Source organism: Pseudorca crassidens, chromosome 9 (genome assembly GCF_039906515.1).
Source record: "Pseudorca crassidens isolate mPseCra1 chromosome 9, mPseCra1.hap1, whole genome shotgun sequence".
NCBI lineage: Eukaryota > Metazoa > Chordata > Mammalia > Artiodactyla > Delphinidae > Pseudorca > Pseudorca crassidens.
The window spans coordinates 71,339,765-71,356,003 of NC_090304.1; the positions used below are offsets into that span (position 1 = coordinate 71,339,765).

The window sequence follows — 16,239 nt, forward strand, 5'->3', positions numbered from 1 at the left end:
GAGCCTGGGCAGAGAAGGGAACCAGAGACGTCCAGGGTCAGTACCAGTCATCTGATGAGTGGTGGCTTCAGAGGTAGAGTGGACTGCTGCATAACAAAGGCTGTCAGGAGACCCCAAGGATGCCAAATGCTAAACGCTAACAAGAGCTGCCATTTCTTATACCATCAGCAATGAACTTGGCACACAGTAGAGATTCATTCATTCATTCCCTCATTCATTCAACAATATTTATTGAGTCAGACAATGTTCTAGGCTCAGGGCATCAATAATGACCTAAAGAGGTAAAGTCTTAGATGTTTAGGCCCTTTTATACTTTATATGCATCATCTCCGTCAACAGAGTCATCACAACAACACCGTGGTCTAAATGTTATCTTTCCCGTTTGATAGATGAGGGAGCTGAGACTCAAAGAGGTTATACCGTACCCAAAGCCTCAGAGCTGGAAAGTGGTGAACCTAGGATTTAAACCCAGTTCTTTCTGATGCTAAAGTCCATTCTCTATCCACAATATGATACTGCCTATCAAGGGAATAGCAACTGTTGGATGCGTGTGTGTGTGTGTGTGTGTGTGTGTGTGTGTGTGCCCGCACGTGTGTTGGAGGGGAGGGGTATTCGTTAATTCAGAAATCCAAATGTTTGTCATTGTGACACAGCAATAATTATGACCATCAGTTTGAAAACTGCAAGCAGCTCTGGTTTTGGCCTCTAGACTTTGCCTCTGGCCAAAATTAATGTGTCCTTGACTGCCCTCAACAAAGACAAGAACTGTTAAGCTTAGGTTGACAAGCAGGTAGAAGCTCTGAAGTCGGTGGTTCATTCCCAGCCCTGCCCACTGAGTAACTAAGTCCCGGGTGCCCTCCAGAGCTTGGACGAGGGCAGTGGGCACCATGCCTGTTCAGATGTTGTCCAAACCCAGGGAGCTAGTGCTCAAATGTCAGTAATTTTGCACAGAAAGCGTGAAATGCTCTGGTCCGCCCTGGTGGCAGTGGATGGTGGGCCCCAGAGCCAGTGGGCTGCTCCTGGCCCATTTGTTTAGGCCTCTTGCGTGCCCGTTCTCCATGCACTGGGAAGGAAGTTTCGGAGGCAGCATTTCATGCCACTGAAAGGGAGAAGCGGGGAGGGCAGTTGGTCATTGCAGTGGGGTCTAAGAGCCCACAAGTAATGCTCTCTTCTGGGTCAGAATCCCGGTGGCCTCGTTGTGTTTCCGAGAGGCGCCATTATTTCTAGGCATCACAGCCAATGCTCGCTGTACAAGTCTGCTCCTTCATTCTGTTCATTCCGAAGCTTTTCCGCTGCACCCTGTTCCCGTCAACATAAGTCACAAAGCAAGGGCAGTGCCGTCCAGCGGGAAGGACGTTGTAGTGGCCATCAGGAGACCCGGAATCCGGCCCTGGCTCTGCCCCAGCTGGCGGGGCACCTTGGATGAGTGCCTTTGCTCCTGGGCTTTCCTTTCCTCACCCGTAAAACAAAGGGGGCAGAACTGGATAGGGGTGTTTCCTATGATCCCTTCCGGCTTTAAAATTGCGAGTTGTTTGTTGAGTATTGGCAGCCTTAAAGTGTCTTTGCCCTGTATTCAAAACCACATTTTTCCCCCGCTCCTTACGGGCAGTGTTCTTTCTATTGCTTCAATGCCCATAAGGCTGGTCCTCCATGTTTGATAACTCTTCGCTAAATGAATGAATGGCTATACAAGGAAATCATGAATGAGTGAAACCACTATCACGTGCTCATATAGCTCGCAGACTTTGGTTCTTGGTGTTTCAGTTTGGTTTGCCAAGAGGACTAGGTAACCAGTATGAGGCATCTGAGTGGTGTGGGCACAGAGAAATCAATTTCTAACTGTTGTTGTTGCCCTTACCCTTATAATTATACACCCTGTTTTCTACAAATTTGGAAGATTGTGCATAGGGTTTTGTAACCACCGTTTTTCAACAATGACGATTTTTTTCCCTCATCACTAATATTCTCTTACTTAGCTTTAATGGGTGCATCCTATTCTATTGTAGGGTTTACTGTAGTTTATTTGACCAATCCCTTAATCTTACACAGTAAGTCCATTCGAGTTTTTCCATATTATAATCAACATATCTAAATATTCTAAATTACCTTAAAAATAAAATATACAGGCATACCTTATTTTATTATGCTTTGTTTTATTGCATTTTTTACAAATTAAAGGTCTGTGGCTACCGTGCATGGAGCAAGTCTCTTGGCGCCATTTTTCCAATAGCAGCTACTCCATGTGTCTATGTTATGTTTTGGTAATTCTCACAGTATCTCAGACTTTTTCATTATTATTATACTTGTCATGGTGGTATGTGATCAGTGATCTTTGATGTTACTGTTTTCATTGTTTTGGCATTTTTTAGCAATAAAGTATTTTTTAATTAAGGTACATACGTTGTTTTTTAGACATAATGCTATTATCGCACATTTAATAGACTACGGTATAGTGTAAACATAACTTTTATATACACTGGGAAACCAAAAAAAATCATGTGACTTGCTTTACTACGGTGGTCTGGAACGGAACCCGCAACATCTCTGAGGCATGCCTGCGTTGTTTCTGTAACAGGAGAAATGTTTTCAGTAAATGATGCTGATCTCATGAGAGCGTGGGCCCTGCCTGCTTAAGTAAATTGGTGGATAAGTCTATAGGAGAGCTGTGTGGAAGCCACTGTGAGGCAGCCTTTCCTCTCCACGTGCAGAGTGACAGTGATCACCGTCAGCTACAGTGTCACTGAATGAGAGGACAGCTGTTTCCCCACATCCAGAGCACTTTGTCTTTCTTCTCTTGAGCAGAACTAAGAGAAGAGGTGAGGCCAGGTCATATGCACGAGGACCCAGACAGAGATAGGAGGCCCGGGTTGAAGCTCCCCTCTACCGCCTGGCCTCAGACCGAAAGCTTAACCTTCTGCACCTTGGTTTATTTCTCTATGAATGAGAGCGTTAGTATCATCATTAGTATTGCCTGCCTTTCCATCACTGGTTTGGAAGGTAGAAGCTGGAGAGCTTGTGAGCCTGAAAGAAAATCATAGGTCCAAGGTTAATTTGAAGCCTTAAAGTAAATGTTGTACAGAAGTGAGTCCCTGAGAACACAGGGTCACTGGTTCTTTTTGTGCCGTTCATCTCTGGAACTGTGACCTGGACTATACCTATAGTTGACAGTGGGGTTTTTTTTTTAACTTTTTTTTTAATTAATTAATTTATTTATTTTTGGCTGTGTTGGGTCTTCGTTTCTGTGCGAGGGCTTTCTCTAGTTGTGGCAAGCGGGGGCCACTCTTCATCGCAGTGCGTGGGCCTCTCACTATCGCGGCCTCTCTTGCTGCGGAGCACAGGGTCCAGACACGCAGGCTCAGTAATTGTGGCTCACGGGCCCAGTTGCCCCGCGGCAGGTGGGATCTTCCCAGACCAGGGCGCGAACCCACGTCCCCTGCATTGGCAGGCAGACTCCCCACCACTGTGCCACCAGGGAAGCCCGACAGTGGTTTTTGAGAAAATCCTTTCTTCACAAACACCACCACTATGAATAGGGAGCAAAGGCAGTAATTCAACCCTCTACTTTTTGTATGCTTTTTTTACTTTTAATCCTTGCCAGATGTAGACTGGCAATGAGCCCAGAGGGTGAGTGCCTTCTGATAGAGGTCGTTTTGTTCCCATCTCCCTTCTAGACAAAGAATTCTTGAAGGAAAAGGAGAAGTTAGAAATGGAGTTAGCGGCAGTGAGGACCGCGAGTGAGGACCACCGGAGACACATCGAGATCCTGGACCAGGCTCTGAGCAACGCCCAGGCCAGGGTCATCAAGCTGGAAGAGGAGGTGAGCCTGCGGGGGGCAGGGGGTGGGGTGCAGTGCACAGAGCCCCGAGGGCCTCCGTTTCCGTTTCCTAACCCAGCAACTTTAACCAGAGCCAACTCCAAGGGAGCTGAGTCAGGGGAGCGATGTAGGTGACCTCCCAAATAAAAATGAATAAAAACAGAATTTATCCACCCCAGAGCCAGGCAGAGGATGAGAGGCAGACGTGAATAACCATCAGCAAAGAGTTCAGTCTCAGCCTTAAACCCAGGCTGCTGCCCACTGGCTGGCAGGTGTCCAAGACTGAACATAAATGGAAGGACTGGGAACCACTGGTGCCTGTGGAGAAAAGAGACTCAGTTAACAGTTCAAGTGCTGTGTCTCTGGGCTCTCAATTGCATAAAAAAGGCCAAGTCTTCTGATGCGGTGGGATTGGGGTGGTGTTCAGCAAACCTGTCTCCAATTTTCAGAAGTTAGCTTGGCCAGGTGATGACCCCCCAATCCAGGAAACGTTGATGCCGCTCGAGCGTGATGGGTTTAGTGGTTTCTGATGAAATCCAGCCTTTAGATGAAGTTTTAAGAAGTAGACTTTTCCTTTAAGCCTGACTGGGGAAGTAGAATGACCACTCCTGAGGTGCCGGCTAGGGCATCCGGGCTGTAGACACAGCAGCACAGGGGAGCCTGTTGTATCCGCTGTGTGTGGTGAGGCTGGGCCGAGCAGACCCACGGTGGAGAGTAGAAACTCCAAGTCACAGAGCGGCATGACCGAGATAGTCTCCACCAGGACCGAGTTGGTGCTTGGCTCGCAGGAAACAGCACTATTATTAATCCAACTGCTGTTGCTGTTGTTGTCGACAATAAAAAGCTGTCCCTTCAGGAAACATCTCCTGGCGCCAGGTGGCTTGGGTGTCTCAGCAAACTTCAACTTCAAGGCTAATGCAGCTAAAGGGGAAGATTGTTAAGTCAGTAGGGTCTTGTCCATTCAACCTGTCCCGTGAAACCCCACAAGTCCTGTGTACAGTTTTAATACTAGCATGAGGATCCCAGGCAACAGTCCCAGAGTCTCTTCCTTGTCACCAGCAAGCAACTCATTAAATAGGAAACTATCTGCTACAGAAAGTGACCTTGACCCCTGAAGGACAGGAGGTCTGCTTTGAGGAAGGGAGGCCAGAACTTACTCTGAGGGCACTTATCAAGGCTCCATCTCCATGTATGGAGCAAAGGAAAGTGATAATTTTGAAATATTTTAATTTTAATATTTCTGTTAAAGCAAAAGTTGTGAACTCCTTGAAGACAGGTTCTTTATAATCAGCATTATGGGTCTTTTCTTGTCATTATATTTATATAGGATCTGTGTTTGGTTGACTGTATGTAACTTCTCCAAAATGTCTCATGTGTCTGGCTTCCAGCGTCCCTCCTTGTTCTTATTAAAGTTTCTTTTGAAGGATCTTAACTCAGTTTAGATGGTTCACACTGAGTGCCTACCATAACTTCCCATGATGCTTAAGGGCTTGGACTCTAGAGGCAGACCACGTGAGTTAGACGGGTGATGTATCAGCTGTGTGACCTTGAGTGAGTCACTAACCTATTCAGTCCTCAGTTTTCTCAGTTGTTAAACGGAGGTAATACAAGAGTTTACCTTCTATTGTTATTGGGCGGATTCAACGAGATACTTCATATAAAGCACAAAGCTTGGCATGGTAGTGCCTCCAAAATGTTGGCCGATTAATTACTGGTACTACTAGTCATCATCATCATTATATACTCCTTGCTAGACTTAAGGCTGATCCAAGGGTGAATGAGAGAGATCGATGCCTCCAAGAATCTTGCCGTTGGTTAGTGATAATATTAACTCGTTCATTTAACAAATACTTATTGAGTACCAACTGGATGCCAGGTACTGTTCCAGGCCTTGGGGACGTATTGTGCGCTCTGCCCCAAGCAGACAAATCTCGCGGCACTTATATTCTAGGGGCTACACACTCAGAGAATGGTATACAGTCTACGACATGGTAAGTGGTGTATGAATGGTACTCACAAAATAGTTTATCAGATGAGGCTTTTCTAGCACAGGAACCTGCAGTTAGTAGGTCCTCAAACAATCAAAGGCACAGTGAATGAAAGAGTCAGATGAAAACTAATCCCAAGAGTAGGTGTAGAAAAGCCTGTAAGTTACTGTCCGCGCCCCCCGGCAAAAGGTCAGAAGCACCTCGTTTTTTATCGCAGAGGGTTTGGCTAGGGCACAGACATTGCTCCTGGCAGGGCTGCCTGCTAAGTCAGAAACCACCCTTTGCAGCGAACACTTAAATCGCTAGCATGTTCCAACTTGCCAGTGCAATCATGGGTTGAACTCAGGATCTGAATCACCCACAAGGCATCTGCATGCCCAGGTGCAGAGTGACAGGAAATAGCATCTGGTGTCTCCTCACCCGGGACCAGATCAAGGAAAAGCCTCAGTCTGATTTTTGGCACCAGCCAATCCCCAGAAAGTTAGAAATGTGCCTGGGATCTATCTATGAACATGGGTCCAACTCCTAACTGGAAGAAAACAAAGTCTGAGGGTAAGAATTTGAAGTGGTTGATCAGTGAGTCTAAATCCATACCTGATGTGACATTTACATAAATCAATTTTTACCTTAATTTGCCTCTCCTCAGTGATTGTGTGGTTTGCGTGTTCATTAGGCCTTTCCCGTCTCTCCAGGGCTGTCATCCATAAAGGGCTCTGACGTCTTTAGGAGGAAATTACTCCACAAGTATCTATAATCAGATATTGTCATACTCATTCACACATACACAAATGGGTACACATGCATAAATATATACAGTCACAGTTTTTCTAATAGTAATTGGTAGTTATAGAAAATTTGAAAAATACAGAAGAGAGTAAAGAAGATGAGAAATTATTATTCTGCCATACAGACAAACACAGTTGATGCTTTTATTTCCTTTCAGTCTTTTTTCATACATAGATGATAGATAGATAGATAGGCAGGCATAGTTGTGATAATGTATATAATTTTTGATTCTGGATTTTTCAGTTAACATTATAGAATAAGCATTTCCTTATAACATTTAAAAAATCTTTATTAACCTCATTTCCAATGCCTGCTGATGCTATAATGACTCAGCAATAACCATGGATGGAGATCAGAGCTGTATAAATGACTGAAAGCAGGTGGCCTGTTACGGTCTTCAGTTCCTAGCATCCCAGCTGATTTAGGTGTAACTGGTGGCCTTCGTCTAAATCTTTTCTGTCCCAGCACACCTGAGGGATAGGAGTGGAGAAGGTACATGCACTTGTAGTTTAAATAGCATCTCGAGGTACTCTGACACACACACCCCCAATCTCCACCCCAGCTTTGAGGATCACTGTCCAAATTCCGTGTTCCCTTTTCCTCTCCTCCTCCACTCAGCTCCGAGAGAAGCAGGCATACGTGGAGAAGGTTGAGAAGCTGCAGCAGGCCCTGACCCAGCTGCAGTCCGCCTGCGAGAAGCGGGAGCAGATGGAGCGGAGACTGCGCACCTGGCTGGAGAGGGAGCTGGACGCCCTGAGGACCCAGCAGGTGAGGGGCGGGGCCCTCGGAGTCTGGCGCATGCGTTCTGTGAAGGCCACGGAGCTGAGCACCTGCTGCCCGCCAGGCTCTGCGCTCTGCCCTGAGGATTCAGGGGTAAACGAGAGCTTGCTGTCCTCCGTGGTCCAGCACAGAGGCCAGTGGAGGAACCAGTAAGTCCACTCACTGGAGAGACAAACGTCTTGACAGGGAGAAAGTGGTGACCCCTGGGGGCTGGGTATGGGGGAATGCGAGTGCAGACGGCTTCATAGCGGAGGACATTTGAGTTGGACTTCGAAGGATGAGTTTGTTGGCCATTCTTGGGGAAGCATCAGAGGTAGAGGAGGAGTATGCGTGGAGGAGAGAGATGAGAGGCATGTGGTGGGTCCAGGACAGCTGGGGGCAGCCAGCTGGGGGAGCGTACCAGCTGGAGGCAACGTCCAGTTTGTGGAGGGCTTTTGGTCAGGTTGAGAGACTGGATTTTTTTTTTCCTGTAGGATCAGGAGAGGAGCCCTCTGGTGGTGTCAGAGGAGGGGCTGGAGGAACAGATGTTGAAGTCAGGGGAGCCAGCCCGAAAGCTGTTAGTGTCATCTAGAGTGTAGTGGCAGTGGGAATCCACGGGGGACCTAGAACGGGGGTGAAACTGGGAGGACCTGATCATCAGTGAGTTTTCAGAGGTAAAGGACAGGAAGGAGTCAGGACTATCCCTAGAAAATAATATTGGCCATAAGTTCCGTGTCCTTCTGCCTCTCCCTGTTTCTCCTGGTAACAGCTGTTCATGTAATTCAGCTGCAAATAAACTCAGAGTAAAACACCCCAGCCCAGGGTCCTCGTGGGCCTTGGCAAGAGGAGAAGTCCTATAGCTGGGCCGGGCTCCGTTACAAGCGGGTCAAGGGCTTCTGGTGTGTCATCAGCCAGCGTGGTGGGCAAAGCCCTCTGTGCAGCTGGTGAAGAGTGTGCTCTAAGTTTGGAACCAGGGAAATGCGACACAGGACTCCATGGAATTATCTGGTGGATAGGGCATAGTGGTTATGGTTGAAACACTTGAAAACACTTGAAAGCATATGCTCTGGCCAGCTCAGCCCTTTCTCATGGCAGCGCACACAGTTCCCTCTGGGCGTATGTACTTGGCTGGAGATGGAGGTGTTAGCGAGATTGCCCAGAAAACCAAGGAGCCCACCCAGGCCCCTACCAACTTGGCTTAGTTGATAGCTCACAGGGAAAAGTGAGTCTGTCTCTGGACTTCTGATCCTTCTAACCTGTGCCGCATTCTCTGGCATTTCAGGGCCACCCTTCAGCCATTTTCTGTTGCTCCGTTATTGAGATCTGAAGTTCTCCAAGTGGAGGGCAGGCTCTCTGGTGTCTGGTACTGTGCTGGCACCTGGTGGGTATTTATGAGTCTTTGGCTGACAGAATGGGCACATCTCAGTATTTAGAGCAAAAAAGAATGTTCTTTTCCAGTTAATGTGCCACCCACACCCTATAGTTAAATTACTTATCCCTGGATCTTCTATTTTGAGTGCTATGAAAACAGACTCTTCATTCATTTCAGCTACTATACGTATTCTAAACTATATCTCTCCCATTGATTGCTTTTGGGATTTGTGCCAGTGGTATTGCTGTTGCAGGCAGTACTCTAATGAGCTGCCTTTTTACATGTCTCCTTGCAAAAAAATGTAAGAGCTTCCCAAGAGGATGTACTTAAAAATGGATTTCTGGATAACAAATGGATATGCAAAACATCACTAGATATTGCCAGATCACTCTACAAAGTAAATATACCAATTTATCCAAAATGTATAAGAATGTCTTCCTGTACATTATCATCAACATTTAGTTTTGCAAGGTGTCTTTTTCTTTAAGAAAAAAAAGGGGGGATGAAAGAAACCAGACTCAGCTCCATTATCCTTGTTGTGTTTCAAGAAGAAATGTGAATGAAACATTATTTGAAAAATTTCTCTATTGCCACAGAGGACCATTCCCGTATGCACACTCAGACCCACACACACTCAGGCCCATTTTTTTCCTCAGAGCAGCAAACACAGCTTTCCCACTGTTTGTAAAGGATGCTGTCAGATTTCGGCTGCCTGTGGGGGACAGAAGTTTCAGAATCAGGGCTGTCCTGGGGAATTACGTGGCTTGCATTTTGGACTTGTCTTCGGGAGCTGACAGCAGATCCCTAGATGTGTACGGCTGACATGAGACCAGAGAGTGGGGAGACAATCTTTAAACAGAACTTTGCTGCCCAGCATCTCTTTAAAATAATATTACAATTGTTTTTTTAATGAGAGTGTTAATCTGTCTCTTCTGTTATGAAAGGCACTTGGGGATCTCCCTACTTTTCCCTGCGTTTGCCTACTCATTAAAAAGATGAGTATTATTTTTTATTTTTTCCTTTAATACTTCGTTTTCTCATTTTACCAATGAGCATGCATTATTCTATAACCAGAAAAGACAAAAGTGTTGTTACAAAGAAGTCCACCAAAATACCTTAATAGTTCCACGTGGCCAATACTATAGTTTGGTTCAACTCCTGCCTGGAGTCTGTGGACAAGTGTGGTGATCGCAGTTCCGCTGGCCCCCAGCAGGGGTGACCAGCATCCACCCTGGCGCGTGGGGTCACCCGAGAAACTCTGCCTCTCTGATCTGCTTCCTCTATTTAGTCTGAGGAGCTCACACATGTGTCCACCCCGGATGTGGGCAACCCACCTTGCACACTGCTCCTTCACTCCGGGGTCACCGAGGCATTTACCTGACCCCATTAGAAGGCATACTGAGGTCACACAAAATAAATAAAGCCCCTTGTCATCTCTCCCCTCCACAAAGCAGTGAGACCACACTGCCTGCCTCTTCCCATAGAGAATCATTCTGAAGGGACCATTGAGAGAACAGCTTAGAGCACTTTTGAATCAACACCGCACACAAGGGCTCTGCCGTAGGCCCACGCCAGGACACAGCTGAGCCTCTCCACCCGGCCCTCTCCACACACAGCCCCCAAGTGAGCTCCAGTTACTCCTGCAAGTTATTTCTTCTGGAACCTTCCAGAAGGGTGGGTAGGCTGGAGGTGAGCAGAGTGGCATGGAATCGTGAACTGAGTCAGAGCACAGACTCGGGGGTTAGGCTGCCTTCTCCTCCTACTACAAAAGGGATCCTTCTGAGCCTTCACTTCCTTGTCTCTAAAATGGGGCACATAACTTATATTTACCATATACTTGTAACTAAAAATAAGAAAATCTGCACAAAGTACTTACACAGTGCCTGACACTTAGCACTTGGTGAAGGAAGAATAACTATCATTGTTGTTCTTCTCTTCATTACCTTCAGGGTCATTTGATGGCTTAGGGCATCTTTGGTGCCCAAGTTACTCCAACTTTTCCAATCCCATTGAAAAAAAAGTGACAAGTGTGGCTGGACTGAGAAGGTCGGAGAGGGAAGATGGGTCAGGACACTAGGACCAGCAGGAAAGAGCAGCTCTCAATGAATAGGTTCTGTTATTAGAAGTAATCTCCCCCTACTTTGGGAGGCAAAGTGTGGTACTTAAGCATTCCTAGAAGTTGGGGGGAAGTGAAATAGAAATAATGGTAAAAGAGGAAGGGAAATTAACATTTTTAAGAACTCACAATCTTTTCTTTTTGGAAAAGAGCTGAAAGTAATTTTCACGTCTTACTTCCACAGTAGTCTTAGGAGGTAGAAGAAAGAAGTGGGGAATGTTCTTGAAGGGCAAAACAAGGCCCAGGGCAGCTAAGAGACCAGCCCAAGGTCATGTAGCAAATTTAGGCCTTTCTCCCAGGTGAACACGCTGAAGGCAAAGATTTTTTATCTGTATTGGTCACTGTGGTATATCCCCTGCACAGGGTGCGTACTTAGTAAATATTTGGTGACTAGCTGAACGGGCAGCAAAAGCTGGCCTCCCTGACCCTTAATCTGTTTTTCTGGGCAATGTATGTACCCGTTAGACTGTGCTATCTCTGAACTCTTGAGTGTCTAAGCTCTTGCATTTATTTAAACAGCTCTTAAGGACCTGAGCGGGTCACCAGCCGAGGTGGCAACACAAGGGATTTGGATAGAAACCATAGATGGCAGCTAAGTGAGGCTGTGGGATCTTTTTCTTGGAAAGTTTCCCAAAGCAGGGTAGTTTCTCATCTCAGTGGACTGGTTTGTTTGTCCTCCTGCCCTGAGGCCGGGTGCCTGGCTTGATGGGGTCGGTGACTTCCTATGCAGGCTGAAGAGGACAGGTACACGCTTTCCAGTCTATTCCGGCTTAAATGCCGGCCACTGGCCAGCTACCACTGGATCCTAGAATAACTTGTATTTGTAGCTTTCAAGAATCAAATAGAAGCATATGGTTTACAAAAAGCCCGTAGGCCCGTTTGTTCTCTTCTGTCTGGTGGGATTAGGTTCCAGCAGTACAGTTCAAATGCCCAGCTGTTGCTCTGGGTAATTTATGCGGTTCAGGGTGAAAGGTGCCTCTCACCTTGCAAACAACCCTGCATTTCAAGTTTGTGATCACTGGGAAATAGGAGGGGAATGCATGTCCCAGGACAGAGAAGAGCTGGGATGAAATGGTTCTCCCCTTGAGTAGCTTAGGCCCGACTGGTCTCCTAACCCCGGGTTCCCGAGATGACCCATCTCCACCACTGGCCAGAAAGTCAAACCTCCTCGTCCTCTAAGTCATCCGTTTAGAGGAAGTAGTATCCCTGAGTTAGAAGGGAGAAAATCTGAAAAGTGAATATCCTCAGCTTATGAGCTCTTCAGATAACACAGCCGCTTTGTGTTGTGTTATCCGAATAACACTTCTCTCTTATGGACACAGATGGAGAGAAGGGGCTGGAAAATGAGCTTGACTTGCCTTAGAGGTTTTTCTGGTAACACTGTACTTTGGTTAGCCCTTTAAAGTGTATTAAGTGCTTTCATGTTTATTATCCTCTTTGATTGTTGGGCTTCCATCTGGGGCAGGTCTTAATTTCTGTTTCCCAGATGGGAGGCTGGGCAAGCATTAGGGCATCTCACGCCCACTTCCTGTACCTTCACATTCTATCTCCCAGCCTCAGGGGAAGCAAACAGCTGAATCACTTCCTTGAACTCTGGAGAAAGTGCCCTAGACCAGGAAGCCAAACTTTGTTCCTGTTCTGGCTCTTGGTATAACTTAACCGGAAGACATTGGACAAACCACTTCCTGTCATGCAAAGCTGGATATAGGCAGACAGACTCGGGTTTGAACCCTGACCCTGCTACTGATCAGCTTAGAGACAAGGAATAGTTCATTCAATCTCTCAGCAGCTTGGTTTTTCCATCTGTAAAATTGGGATAATACTCTCTGTTTTATAGAGCTCCAGGAGAATTAAATGAGATAGAGGAAGTGGGGATAGAGGTTGATGGTGTCAGAATCCACCCGCATTCGGGTCATCAGTGCTGGAGAAGGGAACAAGGGTGAATGTGCTGCAGGATCTGGGTGAACCGTGCGTGCTCCACGTGGGTTACTCTGCCCACCCAGGGTCTACTTTATAGTCCCGATTCAGCATGAAGATGTTACTTCCTGGGCTTCCCTGGTGGCGCAGTGGTTGAGAGTCCGCTTGCCGATGCAGGGCACGCGGGTTCGTGCCCCGGTCCGGGAGGATCCCACATGCCGCGGAGCGGCTAGGTCCGTGAGCCATGGCCGCTGAGCCTGCGCGTCCGGAGCCTGTGCTCCGCAACGGGAGAGGCCACAGCGGTGAGAGGCCCGCGTACCGCAAAAAAAAAAAAAAAAAAAAAAAAAGTTACTTCTTTCGCATCTCCAGAAACACGGAAACGGCCAGCCAGCCAGCCTGCCGGAATACAATGCCCCGGCCCTGATGGAACTTGTAAGGGAGAAGGAAGAGCGGATCCTGGCGCTGGAGGCTGACATGACCAAGTGGGAGCAGAAGTACGTAGAGGAGAGCGCCATCCGGCACTTCGCCATGAACGCTGCAGCCACTGCAGCGGCCGAGAGGTGAGTCCCGTGGAACTGTGCTGCTCAGAAAAGCACAGCTGGAAAAACACAGAGTGTAAAACACAGAGTGTCCAGAGGGGTTCAGGGATGCATCCCAGGGAGTGAGAACAGTTAAAAATAATTATAAAGTGGCTGTAGTGCTAGTTGGAGAGCAAAGTGGTATAATGTTTCTGAGGATGATTTTGGCAATATGTACCTCTCCCTTGGTTCCAAAATTCTAGTTCTCGACATTTATCTTAAGGAAACCATTATATTATATAAGTGCCTGAAGTTATATAAGTTTTTATCCCAGTGTGGTTGAAAACATCAATACATTTAAAATAGAGTAGAGCCCAGCAAGAGGGATTCATTCAATAATTTCAACTCCATCCACACAGCGGAGTACTACGTGATCTTTAAGAATGATGCTGGGAAAGTATACTTCATGCTCTTTGAAACAGTGGGTATGTTTCATGGACCAGACAAGAATATGCAATCCTCATAACAGCCCTGAGAGTGGGAACTATTATTATCCTCATTTTGTAGGTGAAGAAATGAGGCTTAGAAAGATGCAGTGGTTTATTCCAGATCACACTGGTAGTAAGTGTTGAAATTGGTCTGACTTAAAGCCTGATTTCACTTGGTTTGCAGTCGTTTTCTGCTGCTGTCAGTTATTACCTCTGTTGCTTTATCTCCTTTGTTGCAGGCACACAGCCTTAGTTCTTCTTTAAAAATTAGCTCGGAATGCTCGATAGTTCACAAAATAATCCCGTTAAGCTCTACCTTTGTCTGAATGAGCAGGTAGTTTCCCTTGACCGCTGGACCTCGCCTGACTTGCGTGGCTGTGCGTTCTACCAGCCCTGCTTTTCACCCATAAGTTATTCAATATATTGAGCATTGAATTGTCCCTCTGCTGCGGACTATAGGTGTGTGACTGCACCAGCCTTTCTGAGTGTCACTTCATCCAGAACTTACCCAGTTTCTGAAATGGAAATTATAATTCTTGTCTGGTTATGAGCAGGAAACCAGACCATATTCCCTTGGGAGGACACTAAAGCCCCAGTAACAATGTAAGTGCGTTACCTTGGAAGCGTGACCCAGGGCCTTTATGGGTCATTGTTGTCTCAGCTCTTTTGATTTATCAGATCAATGCATGCTTGGGGTCCTAGGACAAACGGGACTTGAATGTAAAAGAAGTAGGGGAAGGAACTGGTCTGAGGCATGAGACTCCTGGTTGGGCACAGGATGGGGGTGGGGGGATGTCGTGAGTAGAACCAGCCAGAGTGCACAGATGGTCAGCCCCGCTCACGCTGTGCTAGGCCCAGCCTTGGCCGTCATCCTTCAAGCAGGGGAAACACCTCTTGCCCTCAGAGAATAATCCTTTGGGATTTACCCAGCCCTGTTGCTCTCCTGCTCTGCTCTGTTTGAAGTCCTGGATGGATAGATGGATGGATGTCTGGGGACCCTTTCCACCATCCCTGCCTTCCCCCATTCTTTGCTTCCACATGTATCTGTTGAGCATCTAACAGTTCCATGGGGAACTACCCTCCCCTCTACCGACCACTGCTTCCCACAGTCTTGGGAAAAATCAGTTCAGAGGAGGTCATGTTTTTAGCTCCAATCTTAATGTTCTTTTCAAAGAAGACCTCTATAGTTTAGCATTGCTCTTCTGTGGACAAAAAGGGAGGAAAGGAAACTGAAGAATTTTTGAGAAAGGTCAAAATTCTAAGCTCTTATTGCCTAGATCTAAATGGCTACATAAAAATTGGTAAAAATGGCTATTTCCGGCCATTAGGTTTGTGACTTTTCAGCTACTGCTGCATACTTCATGTTTACAGGCAGTGATATTTGTATACCAACTGATTTTGCCGTCTTGGTGCATTTTGGCACCACTGATCAGAAGATTGAGAGGCTGGGCCTATTTTGTGTAGGTGGAGAAGCTTTTGAAACTTTTTGAGCATTTCAAAGTAATGTAATATTTTGCTGAGAGCTGTGTGTATTTACCTTTGAAGTCATTTTCGTCTAGTTGTACCTGCCGTCCTTGACACTATGAACATGAATTTTTAAATTTGTCTCCAGCTCTACCTAAATTCTCCAAAAAATAATCGGTTGAAAATATTTCTGGCCACTAATTCCTATATTGATGATTTTTGTGTACCCTGCAGTGAATTTATAATTTTGTCAGTATGTTTAAAGCATTTTGCTGGTTTTCTATGTTATTTGGCTTTCTGATTTGTTTTCAGTCAGTTTGCACTTAGCCACATTCTCACATGTGCCCTCTTCACTGGTTTATTTTATCATTCATGTACCTTTGCTGAGGCCTTCTTCATGAAGAGACAGGAGACCTGGGAGCGTAGAGTGATGGTTACGGGCATGGACTTTGGAGTCGGAGATATCTGGATTTGAATCCCTTTCCACCTTCACTAACTGGGTGTTCTCGCAAGGTCACCCATTCGTTCATCTTGAAATGAGGATAGTAATGCCTCCTGCACAAGTTCCTGAGAGAACTAAATGAGATACCACGGGTAGCATGCTTCACGCAGGCCCAGGCATGAAGGAAACACTCGTTCATGGATAGCTGTTGTTAAAAGAGACAAAAGAAAGGCCCCCTTTTTTGCTTTTTTGGGTGTTCTAGAAAAGAGCTGTAAGATTTTAAATATGAATAGGATTGTAACACTGGAATATGAAGTTAAAGGGATGTGAAATATTTGGCTGGATTATTTCTTACTAGTTTAAGATTCACTGATCAGAGACATTTTGGGCCTTTCAGTCTAAGACATACTTGGATCACTTAGATGGCGCAATTATCTTGTTTTTACCAGTCGTCGTTAATTAGGAGTAATTAAATTGACAAAACCAGTGGCAGGAGGAACAGTTACCTTTGACCAGTGGTTTTCAGTCAGGCATCTGTTCCCGGCTACACTGCTTTGCAGTCTCCCTCTGTCTGT

The 16,239-nt window shown here is 46.2% G+C and overlaps 1 protein-coding gene across 11 annotated transcripts in view; it reads left to right on the plus strand.

Annotated features, from left to right (window-relative positions):
- AMOTL1 (angiomotin like 1) overlaps positions 1-16,239 on the plus strand; it is a 175,618-nt gene that overhangs the window by 147,037 nt on the left and 12,342 nt on the right. For all 11 annotated transcript variants that reach the window (XM_067750736.1, XM_067750738.1, XM_067750735.1 and 8 more), the window contains 3 exons: positions 3,672-3,817; positions 7,207-7,356; positions 13,122-13,312. In XM_067750736.1, coding sequence (XP_067606837.1) covers positions 3,672-3,817; positions 7,207-7,356; positions 13,122-13,312 — 487 coding nt within the window. The remainder of the gene's footprint in view (positions 1-3,671; positions 3,818-7,206; positions 7,357-13,121; positions 13,313-16,239) is intronic.